The sequence below is a fragment of the Mytilus galloprovincialis genome, chromosome 12, assembly GCF_965363235.1.
Source record: "Mytilus galloprovincialis chromosome 12, xbMytGall1.hap1.1, whole genome shotgun sequence".
Classification (NCBI taxonomy): domain Eukaryota; kingdom Metazoa; phylum Mollusca; class Bivalvia; order Mytilida; family Mytilidae; genus Mytilus; species Mytilus galloprovincialis.
In genome coordinates, this window is record NC_134849.1 from 77,800,629 (window position 1) to 77,823,220 (window position 22,592).

Below are 22,592 nucleotides of genomic sequence, written 5' to 3' on the forward strand. Positions count from 1 at the left end.
AAAAGCTCGATCTGTTACCATTTGATCTTTGTATTTTTCTTTGCAGTTTAAAGATTGGTAAATGTATCCTTATGTCTACATAAGGGGTGTGGGACTTTGGGGGGTCTTCATTTTTAACTTTCTTTTCTAATTTTTTAGACATATTATTGAGTCCTTTATATTTCAACACACAAATATTATTCTCTAATCTTTATATTTCAACACACAAATATTATTCTCTAATCTTCATATGTTTGCACCCACTTCTCTCCATTTTCAATGTTTTTTCAAGGTAAGATAAGTCAAGAAAAGTGGGGTTTTCCCTGTATTCAGTGTACACCCCAGTTTTCTGATGTTAAAAACAGTATACAGGGACCTCCTTTTTCCTATTCATTTTATGGTATCAAATCTACAAAAGCACACATCCTTCATGTGATAACAATGTGTAATGAAAGCAAGTGTTTAATGAGTTAAAAATCAAGCTTATTTCAAGTCTAATTTGATGCATAACTCACAACAAAACAATTCCTGTGTTCACCAATTCATACCTTGATCATCAATTATGAGATGACAAAAATACATTTTAATGACTTGGGAATTAAAATTTAATGAATAAAACTTTTCATTAGAATAATCATGCAGCTTGGTCAATTAATTTATAAACAAAAGATTTGTATGTTTTTTCGAGGTTCTAGAAACAAGAGGCTCTCAAGAGCCTGAATCGCTCACCTTAATTCTTTTGGTTAAATCTCTCATCAATGATTATTTTGGCTTTTCAATTTATTTAAATGTTTTTTGGATCGTCCTATTTTCTTCAAAAGCCAAAAAAAATAATCATTTTCTCCTATGTTCTATTTTAGCCATAGGAGCTATGTTTCTTGACATACAAGGAAATAAAATATAAAATTTATACTAGATACTCTGAAACTCATTTAGCCTAAGTTTGGCTGAAATATACAGCAGTTTCAAAGGAGAAGATTTTTTAAAGTAAGTCAACATGATGAACAAATTGTTAAAAGTCTTTAAAGGGCAATAACTCCTTAAGGGGTCAATTGACAATTTTGGTCAAATTGACTTAATTGAAGATCTTACTTTGCTGAACATTATTGCTGTTTACAGTTTATTTCTATCTATAATTATATTCAAGATAATAAACAAAAACAGGAGAATTTCCTTAAAATTATCAATTCAGGGGCAGCAACCCAACAACAGGTTGTCTGATTCATCTGAAAATTTCAGGGCAGATAGATCTTGACCTGATAAACAATATTACCCACGTCAGATTTGCTCTAAATGCTTTGGTTTTTGAGTTATAAGCCAAAAACTGCATTTGACCCCTATGTTCTATTTTTAGCAATGGCGACCATGTTTGTTGATAGATCATAACTTCAGCTACAATTTACAAACTAGATACCCTAAGGAACATTCAGTTCAAGTTTGGAAGTATTTGGCCCAGTAGTTTCAGAGGAGAAGATTTTTGTAAAAGATTACTAAGATTTACGAAAAATGGTTAAAAATTGACTATAAAGGGCAATAACTCCTAAAGGGGTCAACTGACCATTTCCGTCATGTTGACTTATTTGTAAATCCTACTTTGCTGAACATTATTGCTGTTACAGTTTATCTCTATCTATAATAATATTCAAGATAATAACCAAAAACAGCAAAATTTCCTTAAAATTACCAATTCAGGGGCAGCAACCCAACAACAGGTTGTCTGATTCATCTGAAAATTTCAGGGCAGATAGATCTTGACCTGATAAACAATATTACCCAACGTCAGATTTGCTCTAAATGCTTTGGTTTTTGAGTTATAAGCCAAAAACTGCATTTGACCCCTATGTTCTATTTTTAGCAATGGCGACCATGTTTGTTGATAGATCATAACTTCGGATACAATTTACAAACTAGATACCCTAAGGAACATTCAAATAAAGTTTGGAAGTATTTGGCCCAGTAGTTTCAGAGGAGAAGATTTTTGTAAAAGATTACTAAGATTTACGAAAAATGGTTAAAAATTGACTATAAAGGGCAATAACTCCTAAAGGGGTCAACTGACCATTTCCGTCATGTTGACTTATTTGTAAATCTTACTTTGCTGAACATTATTGCTGTTTACAGTTTATCTCTATCTATAATAATATTCAAGATAATAACCAAAAACAGCAAAATTTCCTTAAAATTACCAATTCAGGGGCAGCAACCCAACAACGGGTTGTCTGATTCATCTGAAAATTTCAGGGCAGATAGATCTTGACCTGATAAACAATATTACCCTTCGTCAGATTTGCTCTAAATGCTTTGGTTTTTGAGTTATAAGCCAAAAACTGCATTTGACCCCTATGTTCTATTTTTAGCAATGGCGACCATGTTTGTTGATAGATCAAAACTTCGGATACAATTTATAAAGTAGATACCCTAAGGAACATTCAGTTAAAGTTTGAAAGTATTTGGCCCAGTAGTTTCAGAGGAGAAGATTCTTGAAATAGTTTACGACGACAGACGACGACAGACGACGGACGACAGACGACGGACGACAGACCACGGACGACAGACCACGGACGACGACGGACGCCAAGTCATGGCATAAGCTCACTTGTCCCTTCGGGACAGGTGAGCTAAAAACAAGGCTTTACTTGTATGTTTTGTTGTTCCTAGAATACTTTAAGTATGTACAAATTCAACTGATGCAGTTATAATGTAAAACGTGCCCTTTTGTAAATTTCATACCATAAACTGAAAAATAAAATCACATTTAAACTGGTCTTGTTTACGCAAGAGGTTAAAGCAGGGAATTGATGTATCCAACATTTTCTGACTTGTGTCCAACCTGTTCGAAGTCGAAGACAAAGTAGGATTGATTTAAAAGCACGATTCAGACCATTTTTACTCAAAGATTTTATCCTTTATACAGGAACAGAGGTAAAAGACAAAGCCAATCAAGGGGCACTCAGTGGGTTGAAAGATGTTTCAGATTTTTTATTTTAAAATATCACACTTGAACACTACACAAATCGTGTAGCCAGCAAGGCAGTTTGTTTTCCTTGATTCCGAATCATATACTTTTCAATGCAAAAATGCCTTGATTTAAAACGCTTGTTGATCACAGCATCGGAAAGGTATTACAAATCAAAGTGCTGGATAGCACCTCTGGAAAGTTTGCAACTGTATATGTGTATTATTTCAAATAGGTTATAGAAGTGTATTATACCACTTTCTTGGTTCATAGCTAGCAGGCTTGACTAGTTGATATAAGTTTTACAGTGCTATTATTTAATTTACCACCCACCATCCACCTTCCTAACACCTTCAATAATGTTTCATGACAAGGGAAACATCTCAGTTTTTACTAGTGATATATATTTTATTTTATTAATTTCAATTCCTTGATGGAATTTTATCACCGGTTATTTCTAAAATTTCATTCATCCCCAAGCATTTTTGGGGAAAATTTTATCAAATTTATTCCAGCGCCAGTTTGATAGACCCCTGCTACTCTACTAGCATATGGGCTATCCCCATGCAGACCTTGCACACAACGGCTGCAGATGAGACACCTAGTCTCATCACCTAAGTGGAGAACCCTCGCTTCACATTCCCCGGCTGACGTATTGTTGGGCAGGCAGGTTCTTCCTCACACTGGAGGTTGCAAGCTGACTTGCTCAGGCAGGAACTCAAAATTGTCTTGTATGCTGAGTGTTCAGGCCTCTACAACAAGTGAAACTGCGAGCTACTGCTCACTGATGATACCCCCGCCGCAAGTGGATAATATTAATAGTGTAAAAATATGCAAGTGTTCGGTAAACAGGAAGTTGTCGAGTGATGAATCTGAAAACGCATCACACAGTATAGCTGACTTATAAAAATCCTGAAACCAAATTTCAGAAATCCTTGTATTGTAGTTCCTGAGAAAAATGTGACGAAAATTTTTAACTTGGTTATCATGTGTAAAATCATACAAGTGTTCGGTAAACAGGAAGTAGTCGAGTGATGAATCTGAAAACGCATCACACGGTATAGCTGACTTATATAAATCCTGAAACCAAATTTCAGAAATCCTTGTATTGTAGTTCCTGAGAAAAATGTGACGAAAATTTTTAACTTGGTTATCATGTGTAAAATCATACAAGTGTTCGGTAAACAGGAAGTTGTCGATTGATGAATCTGAAAACGCATGCAATTGTAACTTGTCCAAAAAAAATCTTAATATTAACCTTTTTTGCATTTCAAGTTGATTCAAGGAACAAAATGAATTAAAAAAAATTAAACAAAACTTGATTTATATCCTTTGAAATACTTTTAAAAGATATGAGCCATGAACAACTGAATTTAGTTGTGTCACAAGACTTAGGTTCTAGTTTTTATCAATGCTGAAGTTTCATCATACTTTGCACATGAGGCACCATCTGATTGGCCTCTAAATGTACACTCATTGGATTTTTATCCTATTTTTTTAAAAGTTGAAAAAAGTTTATTCAAAAGCAATCAATAAAAAGAATATGAGGTATGATTGTCAATGAGACAAAAGCCCAAATGACACAGAAATTAACAACTATAGGTCACTGCATTGCAAGTATGGTTTTTTCTACATAAAGATCAAACATGATTTGATGATTTTTATGGTTAATAATTTCCTCATTCTTATTTAAAAAATATGTTATGGACATTGGTATTAATTATTATAAAGCAACAAAATAAGTTAGGAAAAGAAGTTCTGATTTGTTTTGGTCCAGAAATGTCTACTGCCTTGCCAAACTGTATATTAATCATGTCTATGAAATATGTCTCCTACAGTGCCCAACTGTCTATTAAACTTGGAGCCGAATCATTTCTGAGCTGGTGACAAATTGTCTTTAAAGTTACCTTATCTAAAAAGCACATGGTTGAATGAAATCGGGAGGACTGATTTCTGAGAAAAGTGTACTTTTTACCTGTTAAAAGTACTTGACAAAGAACCAGTTTTAAATTATCGATTGTTTGAGGGGTCTTGAGAAATAAAAAGTTTCAATTAGTTTCAGTTTAAAAAGGAAAGATGTCAAACAAATCTTCTTTTCTTGTTTTTTGGTTAATAATTATACTTTGAACATCAGTTTGATTAACATTTATTTTCTGCAGAATGATTCTACTGGTCCCATCGGACAAGCTTGGTATAGCTTTTACTTGTCCGATCTTTTTTACCTCTGGTACCGGACAATCGGACAAGCGTTATTGTCGAGGCCTGAGTGTTTCCCTAAGGCCAAAACCAGATTGATTAATTGTTTTTTTATAATCAAAGAGCAGAATGCTCTGAGGGATACGATTGCCATATAGTTTTCATTGACACATGTATAGCAGTTCTGCCAACTTTTCATTAAGCACATTCGTGAGATTTGGCCAAAATAGAAAAGATCAAAGAGGAAAAAATTGATCCAAGGATACTGATGCAAAAAAGCATGAACATGCGTGAGTCTCACGTATTTTTGGCAGCCCTGGCCTTGATAGTCCAAATAATTATGTCGTCTTGAAAGGCTATTATATTTTTTTTTCTTTGACGCCTTACTTCGACGTCGAAGTAAGGCTTCAAAGAAAAAAAATACAATAGCCTTCCAAGACGTCATAATTATTTGGACTATGGCCTTGAAGGCTTAAAACTTTGCTCAGTGCTTGGAGCACAAAAATCATGCTCGAAACAAGAAATCAAGCAATTTCATTGGTTGATTTTTGAGTATGAGTACAAAAAAACTGACTCGAAAGTTTTATGTCCGCAAGGCCTGGTACAGCTGGATAGTATTATTTTCAAAACTAATTCAACTGCACATGCAAAGGTAATATAAATCTGAATAGTCACTCAACTTTAAAAATAGCTAATCCCGGATACAAGTGTACGAGCAATGTACTTATTGTGTTTTATTTGTGTGCTATCAATTCCAAGTTTACTTTCCACAGCAGTCACTGAGAGAGAGAGAGAGAAGGTATTTCACTTCATAGTTCGAGATTACTCTGATGTCCGACGGCTGATTTGCCAGACAAGCTGGGACCGTGGGGGACTTTTATGCTAGTATACTTAAATTACAAACTTAAATAGTCCCAGTCCCATATATTATATCAAGTATTATTGGATGCCGAATTGAATTTTAAATAGGTGCCGATTTGACTAGATGCCGATTTAACCAGGTGCCGATTTGACTTTTCTATGGGTGCCGATTTGACCAGGTGCCGATTTGACTTGTACCCAGTAATCTCGGGACTATTCACTTCGTATCTTATCACCGTTAATTCTAGGAGGAACCCCATTTCCCAGTCCCGTATATTATATCAAATATTATTGGATTCCGAATTGACTTTTAAATAGGTGCCGATTTAACCAGGTTCCGATTTGACTTGTACCCAGTAATCTCGGACTATTCACTCCGTATCTTTATCACCGTTAATTCTAGGAGGAACCCCATTTCTAAATCTTTAATTATTAATTTCCTTTGGGTCAGTGGGCATGAATCCTTCCATATACACTCATCTGTTTAAATTGAGATCGTTCTTAATATAATACGACGTTTATCGACATCTAACGAGTTAATTTTTTCTTGACGATTTTGACGGGAAATACTTCTGAAAGGGATACAACTCGAAACGATAATATGGAAGACTCCATTTCGGCTAAAGGGGTGTTATAGGTAAAACTTCATTTATTTTAATTTAAATAATGCATATGATTTTAAATTATGCAACAACATTATTAAACCCTCAATAGCAGGCAGACATAGAAAGAATCCAATGAGTTTCAAATTAATTAATAAGCGGGGAATCCAGAACAACCACTCAATCCGATACCCCTTGAAATCAAGAAAAAACTATACGCATGCGCATTAATACATAAACAAACCCGCGACTTGCGATTTGGAACAAGAACGTTCATTTAATTTATGATATGATGAATGAGTCTCAATTTCTTTATGAGAGTACAGTATCAGTTTCATAACAGTAAAATATAGAAAACTCCACTTCAGTTCTTATATGACAGAAATAGAATTATCGGAATTCAAAGAACTCTCCCATTTATCAAAACTGAGGAATTCCCTCTGACGTGTTTCTAAATTTATAAAAACACTAAATATAAATACTGCTTAATTCTGATTTTCCGTGTTGTTAAAAACACGCATATAAGTCAAGGGAAAAATCAAACATGAAGATTATGAGAAGAACATTACAGGAAAGTTGTTTATGTTCAATCCTTTTGCTTGTTTTTACCTTTTAAAGCAAGACAATCATAAGAATCTGAGATGTTGCTGAATGTTTAGAATAAAAAGGTTGACGTGAGGGAATGAGCCTTGAGTCAACGGTAAAAGTCTACAGATTGCTTAAAAGCAATCGTATCCCAATAACATTATTATTCATTCTAATATATCTTTCTGCTTTAAGCCAGTATGATTTGCTAAGACCATGTTTTTGGTTTACAAACATATATCCCTTATGTTACATTTGGTATTGTTTTTCGGAGCTGGTATTTGCCCAATTACAAGGATGAGATTTGGACATTAATTGAGATTTGCTCTATTATGAGAGTATCACTTTGAGTAAGTGTTTTGATCACTGACATTAGAGGCATAGACAAGGAGTATTGGCAAACCACTCACTCCAACAACTATACAAATAAAACAACAGCATACTAAAAGTACAGAAACAATATCCCACTTTATGAGACTCAATAAATATACAACATTACACTGAGAAAAATAAATATGAGACTACAGAAAAGAATAACAATATAAGACAACAGAATACAAACTTGGCTTGTTTGTATAAATCTGATTCAGTAGAATTTTATATTGTATTACTAGGAACTTTACGACAGTCGACAGAGGATATGAAAATAAAATATACTCATTCATCAGATCCGGACACATATGTTTTTCTCCATTTCTCTGAGAAGGAATAACGTTAGATTCCGTACACCATAACGTCACACGTTTTTGGTCAAATTCTAGGCCTATCGATCAACTTTGAAGCCATTTATTTCAAAAACAAGGATGTGACATATGAGTTTCTATACGTGTATGATTCACTCTGCAATCCTGGATATTATTTTAGTTTTTTTGTTCTTCTCCGTATATAAGAAAATAGCCATCCATTTGAAAATCTAAAAAGGTTAGCCGGAAAAACAGCATTTCCCCTATATACCTAAGTAAAATTGTCGCCAAAATTGACGTTTTCCTATGAAAATTACAAAAAAACTAAAATGGTGACCCCCATTTTTTATTACATATTCCAATGTAACTCGATTCAAAGTACACGTATGCCAAAAATTTTGGAAAACGGGAGATATGCCATTCGGTATCGTGTTACCTTAATTCAAACAAAATATTCAAGTTGTACATTGAGGCGAAAGGTCAAGCTCACATGAAGTTTTTATTGCCACTACCCTCACCATCTTATGACAATACATCTACATGCCACATATTCAGAAGCAAGGTCAATTGGAAATTATATTTTGAGGTCAAGGTAATATACACACTGTATCCCGATGACACACCCAACGTGCATAGGTCAAGAGTCAAAAAGTCATATTCTGGTCAATAGTTCCATGTCAAAAATATACACAGCAGTCATGCACGAAAGTTCATCATGGTACACGGAACAATGTCATGATGCACTACACATGCCAAATACAGAAGACCTAGGTCAGAGACAGAAACACAAGACATATAACTTAACTCAAATGGAACGGTACTTGTATTGCAGGTCACTACAATTGCCTTCAAAATAGAACATAAACTCTCCCAACACTGCAAAATTAAAACCGTCTTTCACAAAAGTTTAACAGGATTCTTTGAAACAATTATCTTACCACTATCAATTGAGAATCGAGTCGTGCAGTTATGTCAATAAATTAAAACAGTAAGCACTAAAAACTAAAAACTAGGGTTTACCATTAATTTTAAACCTAACCATGTGATAGTTCTAAGGTAAACTGATTGAAACACATGATACAGTCATGAAATTTAATAGTACGACAAAACAATACAAGACAGAGTTGTAAACAAATGAAATTAATGATGCATACGAATTTTTAATCACAATGCACAAATAAGGAACCGTAGTTAACACTGTATATTTATATAAACGACCAATCTTGTAAATAAATAAATAAATAAATATGCAGTAGCTTCCTGAAAGGCTGAAAAAAAACCATATTGTGTAACCTTTTAATACAAATATTAATCTGGCCAAGAACTACAACCTGGCTGTGGAACGAATTCTTTCCGACTTGAACTCTGACATAGCTTTGGTTCTAACTGATGTTTTTTATATCCACCAATCAACCTTTTTCGCAGTCTCTTGTTTAACAAGAAATCGATAGTCTGTTTTTGCGAGCTTTTAACCTGTTTAATTTGACACGTAAACTTTTTTGATATGCACAATCATATACTTCACATTTACGTATTTTTTCAGAGCCACTACAGCAGGGGACTTTCTACCTAGACCACAACCTACAGCTTTTAGGGTCTTAGTCAATGCAGCATCCCTTTTATTATTGACTTTCAAGACTGCTGCAGATGCACGGCCTAAGACATTGCGAGAAAAATTCTTATTCTTAGATAGGTATGTAGAAATTGTCCTATTGACGGACTCACACTTATTAGTATTGCTGAAAAATTGCATCTGATTTAATGCGGTCTGAGAAAGTTTCATTTCTAACAATGATTCTATTAATAATTTGTCAGTCTTATTTGGTTTCAAAGACCCATTTTGTAAACCATGACTGCTAAGGTTAATAGATTTGTACCACCAACAAGTTTTTATACCACCATTACATAGTGGTATGCTCCATCTACACGTATCGCTAAATTACCACTATAACAATTCACGAAAGACTTAACAATGCGGGGCAAACATTTTGAAATTTGTTGTCGGCCACCATTATATTTTGCAAATAAACATTTCATTATACCTTGTGAACGTAATTTTAAATCATTGGCAAAAGCTGTTTTAATATTATTCCTTTGGGCCTTAGTAGCTCCAGGGAACATACCGACACTAAATTTTGCTCGCAATACCTCACGGAACTGACTTTGACCCAGGTGTATAGTATCTGCCAGTCTATTTACTGACCATAAAGGGTCAAATATTTCTTGCATTGCTTCTCGTAAACCTTGTACACTTTTTGCATCCCCATCATTAGTACAATAGTCCACAAGTAAATCAAGTTTAGCAATTTTTTTTACCTATTTCATACCCAAGATCCTTCTCACTCAAGGATCATACCTACTTGTTTTTGATGTGCAGTACTTATGATTAGGACATTCAATGTCATAACCTTTACCGCGTAACGATGCAACAACCCAGCAAAGTTTGTTTACAAGGTGAACACCAATGATATCATGATTGTCAGTTTCATTTTCACAGGCAATACCAATAACTTGTGATGCATTTTGTCATATTTTATGTCTACTTTTTATATGCACACTCTGATAGGTACCATCCATTTATAATTTTACAGGACTATTTTATTTAACCCTAAGGTTTGATTTCTCTTTCTGAAACTCTCAACTACTTGTTTGGTTTCATTTTCAGCAAGTTTTACAACCTTGTCACAAACATTATTTGTTATTCTCTGCATTGTTCCTTTTGACATAGGAGGAATACATGAACCAGTATAAAATAGTTGTGCGCTATCATTACCAATATTCACGCCAGTCTGAAACCCATAGTTAATTGTAGCACTATCACGTCAAGTGTTAATTTCTCTAAATAGTTTATATTTTTCTGAAATAAATTTACACTTGGTACACTTCATTTCCCAAATCCAACCAAGACCCCATTGAGTCTCTTGTACCAGTTCAAAATGTGGAACAACACACTTTGGACTTTTATTTAAATGACAAATTATAAGACTATTAAGATCTCTATCTACTGTTCTATTTTCAGTACTTTTCTCCTCTAGATATTCATCTAAATAATCATCTGACAATTTATTGGGTCTTAGTAGTTTGACTGTAGTTGCACATTTTTCAGTTTGGGGGGCTACATAAGATTTTTTATCGTAACTCTCTTTTGAGTACAGCTTGAATTCCTTTTCTGTAAGGCGGGGTAACCAGACAGATTCTGTGGTGTTTTTAGGTGTCAAATCTGTAGTGGAATTAGAAAATTTAAGTTTAAGTGGTGCAGGTGAAACTTGTATAGATAAATTTTTTAAAACCTGTGTAGATGGAGGTGTAGATGGAGCAACACCATTTTTAACACCACAACCTTGATCTGTTGTTAGGGATACAAAATGCAATAGATTGGCTTGGTTACCAACCTTATATTGGTTTCTTTTCCTTTTCCCTTTCATTATTGAATAAATATACACTCTGTTATGTTTGTACAATTCTAAAAAATTATGACATCATAAAGTCATGACGTCACAATGTTATCTTCACCAAAGAAAAGCACAATTTTTCCCTATTTGAACACTCGCACAAAAAGAACTCAAAAATGGTTATTACTTGATGGATTTTAAAACTAAAACCTGTTTTAGAATGGTCTGTGAATGATCTTAACAGTGTTATAAAAATAAAAATGTTCTATTCCTTCTATCATTCTCTATGAAAGAAACAAATATCAAAAACATTATTTTCTGAGTGAAAAAATCCTTAAATCTACCTTATTTGCAGTTAAAAACACAAAATTTTCATGATTTATTATCTAAATATGATGATTTTTATAAAGTCAGTAAGCTAAGGTAATTAAGGTTTGTTGAAAGACACTTTAAGCTATGAAAAGTCTTAATCAATGTCTAAATTGCGAATTGATAACATATGGATTTTGTGCTTTTTTCTATTAAAAGATATAAGGAACAGTAATAAGCATGCTTATTTAAAAATACTAAAAATTAACTTATTTTATTTCAGACGCAGAAAAAAACTGTTCGAAAAGGTGTACCGATGGAATTTATACTGCAATACAAGTGGAATCTGACATTTGCTGATCTAATATGGGTCAGGATCCCTAATGGACCTTGAGATGAGGAACCTTCAGATGATGTAATTAAAAAACAATATCAGTCCACCATACAATTGTGGATGCTGTGATTTTAAAAATGGACATAAATGAACAATAAGAACTGTTTTATAGAGCTGCTGATGTGATGGGAAAAGAAATATGTAGATTTGACCTGAAATAAATTATAAGAAAGGACAATTTTTTTATTGAATTTTATGATCAGAATTTTGGGATTATTTCATGAGATATCACCATCTTCTGGGGTCATGGGGGTCCAGCAATTTGCGAAAAAAATAATCTCACTTGCCACCCCGAAAATTTAACCACACATGTATAAATGTATCAGCTTCGATATGAGCCATCATACATGTTCAAGTAAACGATATGGACTGCGTTACCATTACCGCCTATGGAGAATTAATTATAAATGTTGACCCATCTGTATACCCTATCCACACCCTCCTATATTTGTATTCCCCATCCATACCCTCCTATATCTGTATACCCCATCCTGAGCCTTCTATATCTGTATACCCTATCCACACCAACCTATATCTGTATACCCCACCCACATCCTCCTATATCTATATACCCCATTCACACCATCCTATATCTGTATATCCCATCCACACTCTCCTATATCTGTATACCCTATCCAAACCCTCATATATCTGTATACCCCATCCAAATCCTCCTATATCTGTATACTCCATCCACACCCTCCTTTATTTGTATACCCCATTCATACCCTACTATATATGTGTACCCCATCCACACCCTCCTCTATGTGTATACCTTATTTCTACCCTCCTATATCTATATACCCATCCACACCCTCCTCTATTTTTATACCCTATTTCTACCCTCCTATATCTATATACCCCATCCACACCCTCCTCTACTTGTATACCTTATTTCTACCCTCCTATATCTATATACCCCATCCACACCCTCCTCTATTTTTATACCCTATTTCTACCCTCCTATATCTATATACCCCATCCACACCCTCCTCTACTTGTATACCCTATTTCTACCCTCCTATATCTATATACCCCATCCACACCCTCCTCTACTTGTATACCCTATTTCTACCCTCCTATATCTATATACCCCATCCACACCCTCCTCTACTTGTATACCCTATTTCTACCCTCCTATATCTATATACCCCATCCACACCCTCCTCTATTTTTATACCCTATTTCTACCCTCCTATATCTATATACCCCATCCACACCCTCCTCTACTTGTATACCTTATTTCTACCCTCCTATATCTATATACCCCATCCACACCCTCCTCTATTTTTATACCCTATTTCTACCCTCCTATATCTATATACCCCATCCACACCCTCCTCTACTTGTATACCATATTTCTACCCTCCTATATCTATATACCCCATCCACACCCTCCTCTATTTTTATACCCTATTTCTACCCTCCTATATCTATATACCCCATCCACACCCTCCTCTATTTTTATACCCTATTTCTACCCTCCTATATCTGTATACCCCATCCACACCCTCCTCTACTTGTATACCCTATTTCTACCCTCCTATATCTGTATACCCTATCCACATCCTCCTATATCTGTATACCCCATCCACATCCTCCTCTACTTGTATACCCTATTTCTACCCTCCTATATCTGTATACCCCATCCACATCCTCCTATATCTGTATACCCCATCCACATCCTCCTCTACTTGTATACCCTATTTCTACCCTCCTATATCTTTATATTGTTATTTTACAGCATTTTATAGTTTTTAGTGTTATCACTGATATTGTTAAAATAAGAAAATAAATAAATTATGACAAAGATGATAGGTATCTCTGCCACTAGACAATTCGAATACAGGAATTTGAAAAAAATTATAGTCTTCATCATGTTTATAGGATCATCTCTTTCAAATTATTTTCAAAGTGCCGACACAATATAAAATTATTAAACATTTTTTATTGCCTCCTTGTTGAACATACAAATATTGTCTAGTGATTAGTCTTTGTTATAATTGTCATGACAACGGATTGGTGTAAGTTTTGTTTAACAAGCTGTTTGTTTACACTGACTTTAATTACAGCTAGATAGTCTATGTGTTTTATAGTTAAATTTAGCCATTCAAGTCTATAACTTTTTCATATTTTAAGTCCAATTTAAATAATCATATGACTTTTAACTATAGCCTTTACACAGAATCCAACCATATGTTATACATCATTTTAGTGATTCATTACTTAATAGTTGATCACTGGTCATATACTATAAAATATTACCTGATGTGTTTTAATCAAGGGACTGGCACCTCCTTGTTCTACCAGACATCTTGTGGTCTGTAGATGTCCATACCCAGCAGCCACATGTAAAGCTGTTCTTCCATCTCTCTATAATATAACCAAATAACATGTAACTATAATGTACAATACTTTGTTATCAATATCAATAATATACAACATATCCTAAAACTGACATTAAAATTTGTCTGATAAACTGGACAATGTTGTGTAATAAATATAAACAAAATATATATCACATCAATCAGTGGTCAAAACTGAATAAAATGACCAGTCACACTTGTATTTATATTGTATATAAACAATAAATAAACATGTTTTGTTGTGAGATGTCAAAATTTCCATTAAACCTGATATCTTAAAATAAATATTTTTTTCAAGAAATGTGTAAAATAATTTTATCAATGGATTCAGTAGAACAAAACAAACAAAATGAGACCCCACTTTATATGATTCTTCATTAAAACTGTCTGATTAACAACAGGAATTAGTGTAGATTCAGTATCATTGTCCATTTTAATAAAAAAAAAAAACATTTAAAGAAACATGAAAAGAGTTATATTTTCTGATTCAGAACAATAATACGAGTAAAATGAGACCCCACTTTATATAATTATTACAAATATTTGTTCATTAAAACTGTCTAATTAACAACATGATTTTGTGTAGATTAATAGTAATGTGATCAGACTAAGTAGATAACATACATCTGTGATGTCGATCTTACATCCTCTATCAATGAGGAGACGACAGATCTCCAGGTGTCCTTCCCTGGCAGCCTTCATTAATGCTGTCCATCCTCCATACTCCTGGAATAATACAACTGACATCAAAACTTGTCTGATAAACTGGACAATGTTGTGTAATAAATATAAACAAAATATATATCACATGAATCAGTGGTCAAAACTGAATAAAATGACCAGTCACACTTGTATTTATATTGTATATAAACAATAAATAAACATGTTTTGTTGTGAAATGTCAAAACTTCCATTAAACCTCATATCTTAAAAAAATATTTTTTTCAAGAAATGTGTGAAATAATTATTTCAATGGATTCAGTAGAACAAAACAAACAAAATGAGACCCCACTTTATATGATTCTTCATTAAAACTGTCTGATTAACAACAGGAATTAGTGTAGATTCAGTATCATTGTCCATTTTAATAAAAAAAAAAATTTTTTAAAGAAACATGAAAAAAGTAATATTTTCTGATTCAGAACAATAATACGAGTAAAATGAGACCCCACTTTATATAATTATTACAAATATTTGTTAATTAAACCTGTCTAATTAACAACATGATTTTGTGTAGATTAATAGTAATGTGATCAGACTAAGTAGATAACATACATCTGTGATGTCGATCTTACATCCTCTATCAATGAGGAGTCTACAGACCTCCAGGTGTCCTCTATCGGCAGCAAACATTAATGCTGTCTGTCCATACTCCTGGAATAATACAACTGACATCAAAACTTGTCTGATAAACTGGACAATGTTGTGTAATAAATATAAACAAAATATATATCACATGAATCAGTGGTCAAAACTGAATAAAATGACCAGTCACACTTGTATTTATATTGTGTATAAACAAACAATAAACATGTTTTGTTGTGAAATGTCAAAATTTCCATAAAACCTGATATCTTAAAAAAATATTTTTTTCAAGAAATGTGTAAAATAATTATATCAATGGATTCAGATGGACAAAACAAACAAAATGAGACCCCACTTTATATGATTCTTACACATATTTGTTCATTAAAACTGTCTAATTAACATCAGGAATTAGTGTAGATTCAGTACAATTGTTCATTTTAATAAAATATTTTTTTTAAGAAACATGAAAAGGAGTAATATTTTCTAAATCAGAACAATAATATGAGTAAAATGAGACCCCACTTTATATAAATATTACAAATAATAGTAAATTAAACCTCTCTAGTTAACAACATGATTTAGTGTAGATTAATAGTAATGTGATCAGACTAAGTAGATAACATACATCTGTGATGTCGATCTTACATCCTCTATCAATGAGAAGTCTACAGATCTCCAGGTGTCCTCCACTGGCAGCAATCATTAATGCTGTATATCCATCATACTCCTGGAATAATACAACTGACATCAAAACTTGTCTGATAAACTGGACAATGTTGTGTAATAAATATAAACAAAATATATATCACATGAATCAGTGGTCAAAACTCAATAAAATGACCAGTCACACTTGTATTTATATTCTGCATAAACAACAAATAAACAACATGAACTGTCATGTCAAAAAAAATTTTTTTTTAAGAAATTAGTAAAATATTTATATCAATGGATTCATTACAATTCTCTGAGTAAAATGACACCTCACGTTATATAATTCTAACAAGTATTTGTTAAAATAATGATTAAATCTGTCTGATTAACATGATTCAGAATAATGATCAATTTTTTAAAAAGTAACTTTTTCAAAGAAATATGAAAAATAGTTACATTTCATGATTTAGTACGAGGAGACAAACAAAATGAGACCCCCCACTTTATATGATTCTTACAAATATTTGTTGTCCATTAACCCTGTCTAATTAACAACATAATTTTGTATATATTAAGGAATGTGGTCAAAGTGAAGCAATAACAAACATGTGTGATATTTGTTTTACACCCGCTGTAAAACCTTGGTGTAAAAAATGTTCTTGTAAATATTCAAAGTAAGAACTTTATCAACTATAATTCAAAACAAACAAAAAACAATTAATGAGTGAAAAAAATACCTTTAAGTACTTTTTTTTCTCTCATTTAAACTGTTAAATTAAAAACAGATTTTGATTTAATATTGAATTCAGTATAATGATATAAATATCAGTTTCCATACAGATATATTATCATATTATGTTCTGAAGTAACTTGTAGTTATGTGTTTTATTCTGCTAATGTACAATCTGTTATGTTCTGAAGTAACTTGTAGTTGTATAGTTTATACTGCTAATGTACAATCTGTTATGTTCTGAAGTAACTTGTAGTTGTATAGTTTATACTGCTAATGTACAATCTGTTATGTTCTGAAGTAACTTGTAGTTGTATAGTTTATACTGCTAATGTACAATCTGTTATGTTCTGAAGTAACTTGTGGTTGTATAGTTTATACTGCTAATGTACAATCTGTTATGTTCTGAAGTAACTTGTAGTTGTATAGTTTATACTGCTAATGTACAATCTGTTATGTTCTGAAGTAACTTGTAGTTGTATAGTTTATACTGCTGATGTACAATCTGTTATGTTCTGAAGTAACTTGTAGTTGTATGTTTATACTGCTTATGTATAATCTGTTATGTTCTGAAGTAACTTGCAGTTGTATGTTTTATACTGCTAATGTACAATCTGTTATGTTCTGAAGTAACTTGTAGTTGTATGTTTATACTGCTTATGTATAATCTGTTATGTTCTGAAGTAACTTGTAGTTGTGTGTTTTATACTGCTTATGTACAATCTGCTATGTTCTGAAGTAACATGTAGTTATGTGTTTTATACTGCTTATGTACAATCTGTTATGTTCTGAGGTAACTTGTAGTTGTATATTTTATACTGCTTGTGTACAATATATTATGTTCTGAAGTAACTTGTATTTGTATGTTTATACTGCTTGTGTACAATCTGTTATGTTCTGAAGTAACTTATAGTCATGTGTTTTATACTGCTTATGTAAAATTTGCTATGTTCTGAGGTAACGTGTAGTTATGTGTTTTATACTGCTTATGCATAATCTGTTATGTTCTGAAGTAATTTGTAGTTGTGTGTTTTATACTGCTGGTGTACAATCTGTTATGTTCTGAAGTAACTTGTATTTGTATGTTTATACTGCTTATGTACAATCTGTTATGTTCTGAAGGAACTAGTGGTTGTGTGTTTTATACTGCTAATGTACAATCTGTTATGTTCTGAAGTTACTTGCAGTTGTATATTTTATACTGCTGATGTACAATCTGTTATGTTCTGAGGTATCTTGTATTTGTCTGTTTATACTGCATGTGTTCAATCTGTTATGTTCTGAGGTAACTTGTAGTTGTATGTTTAAACTGCTGGTGTACAATCTGTTCTGTTCTGAAGTAACTTGTAGTCATGTGTTTTATACTGCTGATGTACAATCTGTTATGTTCTGAGGTAACTTGCAGTTGTATATTTTATACTGCTTGTGTACAATCTGTTATGTTCTGAAGTAACTTGTAGTCATGTGTTTTATACTGCTTATGTACAATCTGTTATGTTCTGAGGTAACTTGTAGTTGTATATTTTATACTGCTTGTGTACAATTTGCTATGTTCTGAGGTAATTTGTAGTTATGTGTTTTATACTGCTAATGTATTTATACTGCTGATGTACAATCTGTTATGTTCTGAAGTAACTTGTAGTTGTATATTTTATACTGCTGGTGTACAATCTGTTACATTCTGAAGTAACTTGTAGTTATGAGCTTTATACTGCTTATGAACAATCTGTTATGTTCTGAAGTAATTTGCAGTTGTGTTTTATACTGCAGATGTACAATCTGTTATATTCTGTAGAAACTTGCAGTTGTATGTTTTTACTGCTGGTGTACAATCTGTTATGTTCTGAAGTAATTTGTTTTTGTGTGCTTTATATGTCTTATGTACAATTTGTTCTGTTCTGAAGTAATTTGTAGTTGTGTGTTTAATACTGCTGGTGTACAATCTGTTATAATCTGTAGTAACTTGTAGTTGTGTGTTTTATACTGCTTGTGTACAATCTGTTATGTTCTGAAGTAATTTATTGTTGTGTGTTTCATATTTCTGATGTAGTTTTTTCTGTTCTGAGTAACTTGTAGTTGTGTGTTTCTTCACTGCTCATGTACAATTTGTTATGTTCTGAAGTAACTTGTAGTTGTATGTTTTATACTGCTGGTGTACAATCTGTTATGTTCTGAAGTAACTTGCATTTGTATGTTTATACTGCTTATGTACAATCTGTTATGTTCTGAAGAAACTAGTGGTTGTGTGTTTTATACTGCTAATGTACAATCTGTTATGTTCTGAAGTTACTTGCAGTTGTATATTTTATACTGCTGATGTACAATCTGTTATGTTCTGAGGTATCTTGTATTTGTCTGTTTATACTGCATGTGTTCAATCTGTTATGTTCTGAGGTAACTTGTAGTTGTATATTTTATACTGCTTGTGTACAATATATTATGTTCTGAAGTAACTTGCATTTGTATGTTTATACTGCTTATGTACAATCTGTTATGTTCTGAAGTAACTTGCAGTTGTATAATTTATACTGCTGATGTACAATCTGTTATGTTCTGAGGTAACTTGTAGTTGTATATTTTATACTGCTTGTGTACAATATATTATGTTCTGAAGTAACTTGTATTTGTATGTTTATACTGCTTGTGTACAATCTGTTATGTTCTGAAGTAACTTATAGTCATGTGTTTTATACTGCTTATGTACAATTTGCTATGTTCTGAGGTAACGTGTAGTTATGTGTTTTATACTGCTTATGCATAATCTGTTATGTTCTGAAGTAATTTGTAGTTGTGTGTTTTATACTGCTGGTGTACAATCTGTTATGTTCTGAAGTAACTTGTATTTGTATGTTAATACTGCTTATGTACAATCTGTTATGTTCTGAAGGAACTAGTGGTTGTGTGTTTTATACTGCTAATGTACAATCTGTTATGTTCTGAAGTTACTTGCAGCTGTATATTTTATACTGCTGATGTACAATCTGTTATGTTCTGAGGTATCTTGTATTTGTCTGTTTATACTGCATGTGTTCAATCTGTTATGTTCTGAGGTAACTTGTATGTTTATACTGCTGGTGTACAATCTGTTCTGTTCTGAAGTAACTTGTAGTCATGTGTTTTATACTGCTGATGTACAATCTGTTATGTTCTGAGGTAACTTGCAGTTGTATATTTTATACTGCTTGTGTACAATCTGTTATGTTCTGAAGTAACTTGTAGTCATGTGTTTTATACTGCTTATGTACAATCTGTTATGTTCTGAGGTAACTTGTAGTTGTATATTTTATACTGCTTGTGTACAATTTGCTATGTTCTGAGGTAATTTGTAGTTATGTGTTTTATACTGCTAATGTATTTATACTGCTGATGTACAATCTGTTATGTTCTGAAGTAACTTGTAGTTGTATATTTTATACTGCTGGTGTACAATCTGTTATATTCTGAAGTAACTTGTAGTTATGAGCTTTATACTGCTTATGAACAATCTGTTATGTTCTGAAGTAATTTGCAGTTGTGTTTTATACTGCAGATGTACAATCTGTTATATTCTGTAGAAACTTGCAGTTGTATGTTTTTACTGCTGGTGTACAATCTGTTATGTTCTGAAGTAATTTGTTGTTGTGTGCTTTATATGTCTTATGTACAATTTGTTCTGTTCTGAAGTAATTTGTAGTTGTGTGTTTAATACTGCTGGTGTACAATCTGTTATAATCTGTAGTAACTTGTAGTTGTGTGTTTCATATTTCTGATGTAGTTTTTTCTGTTCTGAGTAACTTGTAGTTGTGTGTTTCTTCACTGCTCATGTACAATTTGTTATGTTCTGAAGTAACTTGTAGTTGTATGTTTTATACTGCTGGTGTACAATCTGTTATGTTCTGAAGTAACTTGTATTTGTATGTTTATACTGCTTATGTACAATCTGTTATGTTCTGAAGGAACTAGTGGTTGTGTGTTTTATACTGCTAATGTACAATCTGTTATGTTCTGAAGTTACTTGCAGTTGTATATTTTATACTGCTGATGTACAATCTGTTATGTTCTGAGGTATCTTGTATTTGTCTGTTTATACTGCATGTGTTCAATCTGTTATGTTCTGAGGTAACTTGTAGTTGTATGTTTATACTGCTGGTGTACAATCTGTTCTGTTCTGAAGTAACTTGTAGTCATGTGTTTTATACTGCTGATGTACAATCTGTTATGTTCTGAGGTAACTTGCAGTTGTATATTTTATACTGCTTGTGTACAATCTGTTATGTTCTGAAGTAACTTGTAGTCATGTGTTTTATACTGCTTATGTACAATCTGTTATGTTCTGAGGTAACTTGTAGTTGTATATTTTATACTGCTTGTGTACAATTTGCTATGTTCTGAGGTAATTTGTAGTTATGTGTTTTATACTGCTAATGTATTTATACTGCTGATGTACAATCTGTTATGTTCTGAAGTAACTTGTAGTTGTATATTTTATACTGCTGGTGTACAATCTGTTATATTCTGAAGTAACTTTTAGTTATGAGCTTTATACTGCTTATGAACAATCTGTTATGTTCTGAAGTAATTTGCAGTTGTGTTTTATACTGCAGATGTACAATCTGTTATATTCTGTAGAAACTTGCAGTTGTATGTTTTTACTGCTGGTGTACAATCTGTTATGTTCTGAAGTAATTTGTTGTTGTGTGCTTTATATGTCTTATGTACAATTTGTTCTGTTCTGAAGTAATTTGTAGTTGTGTGTTTAATACTGCTGGTGTACAATCTGTTATAATCTGTAGTAACTTGTAGTTGTGTGTTTTATACTGCTTGTGTACAATCTGTTATGTTCTGAAGTAATTTATTGTTGTGTGTTTCATATTTCTGATGTAGTTTTTTCTGTTCTGAGTAACTTGTAGTTGTGTGTTTCTTCACTGCTCATGTACAATTTGTTATGTTCTGAAGTAACTTGTAGTTGTATGTTTTATACTGCTGGTGTACAATCTGTTATGTTATGAAGTAACTTGTATTTGTATGTTTATACTGCTTATGTACAATCTGTTATGTTCTGAAGAAACTAGTGGTTGTGTGTTTTATACTGCTAATGTACAATCTGTTATGTTCTGAAGTTACTTGCAGTTGTATATTTTATACTGCTGATGTACAATCTGTTATTTTCTGAGGTATCTTGTATTTGTCTGTTTATACTGCATGTGTTCAATCTGTTATGTTCTGAGGTAACTTGTAGTTGTATATTTTATACTGCTTGTGTACAATATATTATGTTCTGAAGTAACTTGCATTTGTATGTTTATACTGCTTATGTACAATCTGTTATGTTCTGAAGTAACTTGCAGTTGTATAATTTATACTGCTGATGTACAATCTGTTATGTTCTGAGGTAACTTGTAGTTGTATATTTTATACTGCTTGTGTACAATATATTATGTTCTGAAGTAACTTGTATTTGTATGTTTATACTGCTTGTGTACAATCTGTTATGTTCTGAAGTAACTTATAGTCATGTGTTTTATACTGCTTATGTACAATTTGCTATGTTCTGAGGTAACGTGTAGTTATGTGTTTTATACTGCTTATGCATAATCTGTT

The 22,592-nt window shown here is 32.6% G+C and overlaps 1 protein-coding gene across 1 annotated transcript in view; it reads right to left on the bottom strand.

Moving 5' to 3' along the window:
* Positions 1 to 15,806, bottom strand: part of LOC143054917 (uncharacterized) — a 91,873-nt gene extending 76,067 nt beyond the window's left edge. Inside the window, exons 1-2 of the mRNA XM_076228015.1 lie at positions 15,599 to 15,806; positions 14,223 to 14,330 (exon numbers count right to left, since the gene is read on the bottom strand). Coding sequence (XP_076084130.1) covers positions 14,223 to 14,330; positions 15,599 to 15,718 — 228 coding nt within the window. The 5' untranslated portion in view covers positions 15,719 to 15,806. The remainder of the gene's footprint in view (positions 1 to 14,222; positions 14,331 to 15,598) is intronic.
* Positions 15,807 to 22,592: the final 6,786 nt, after the last annotated feature.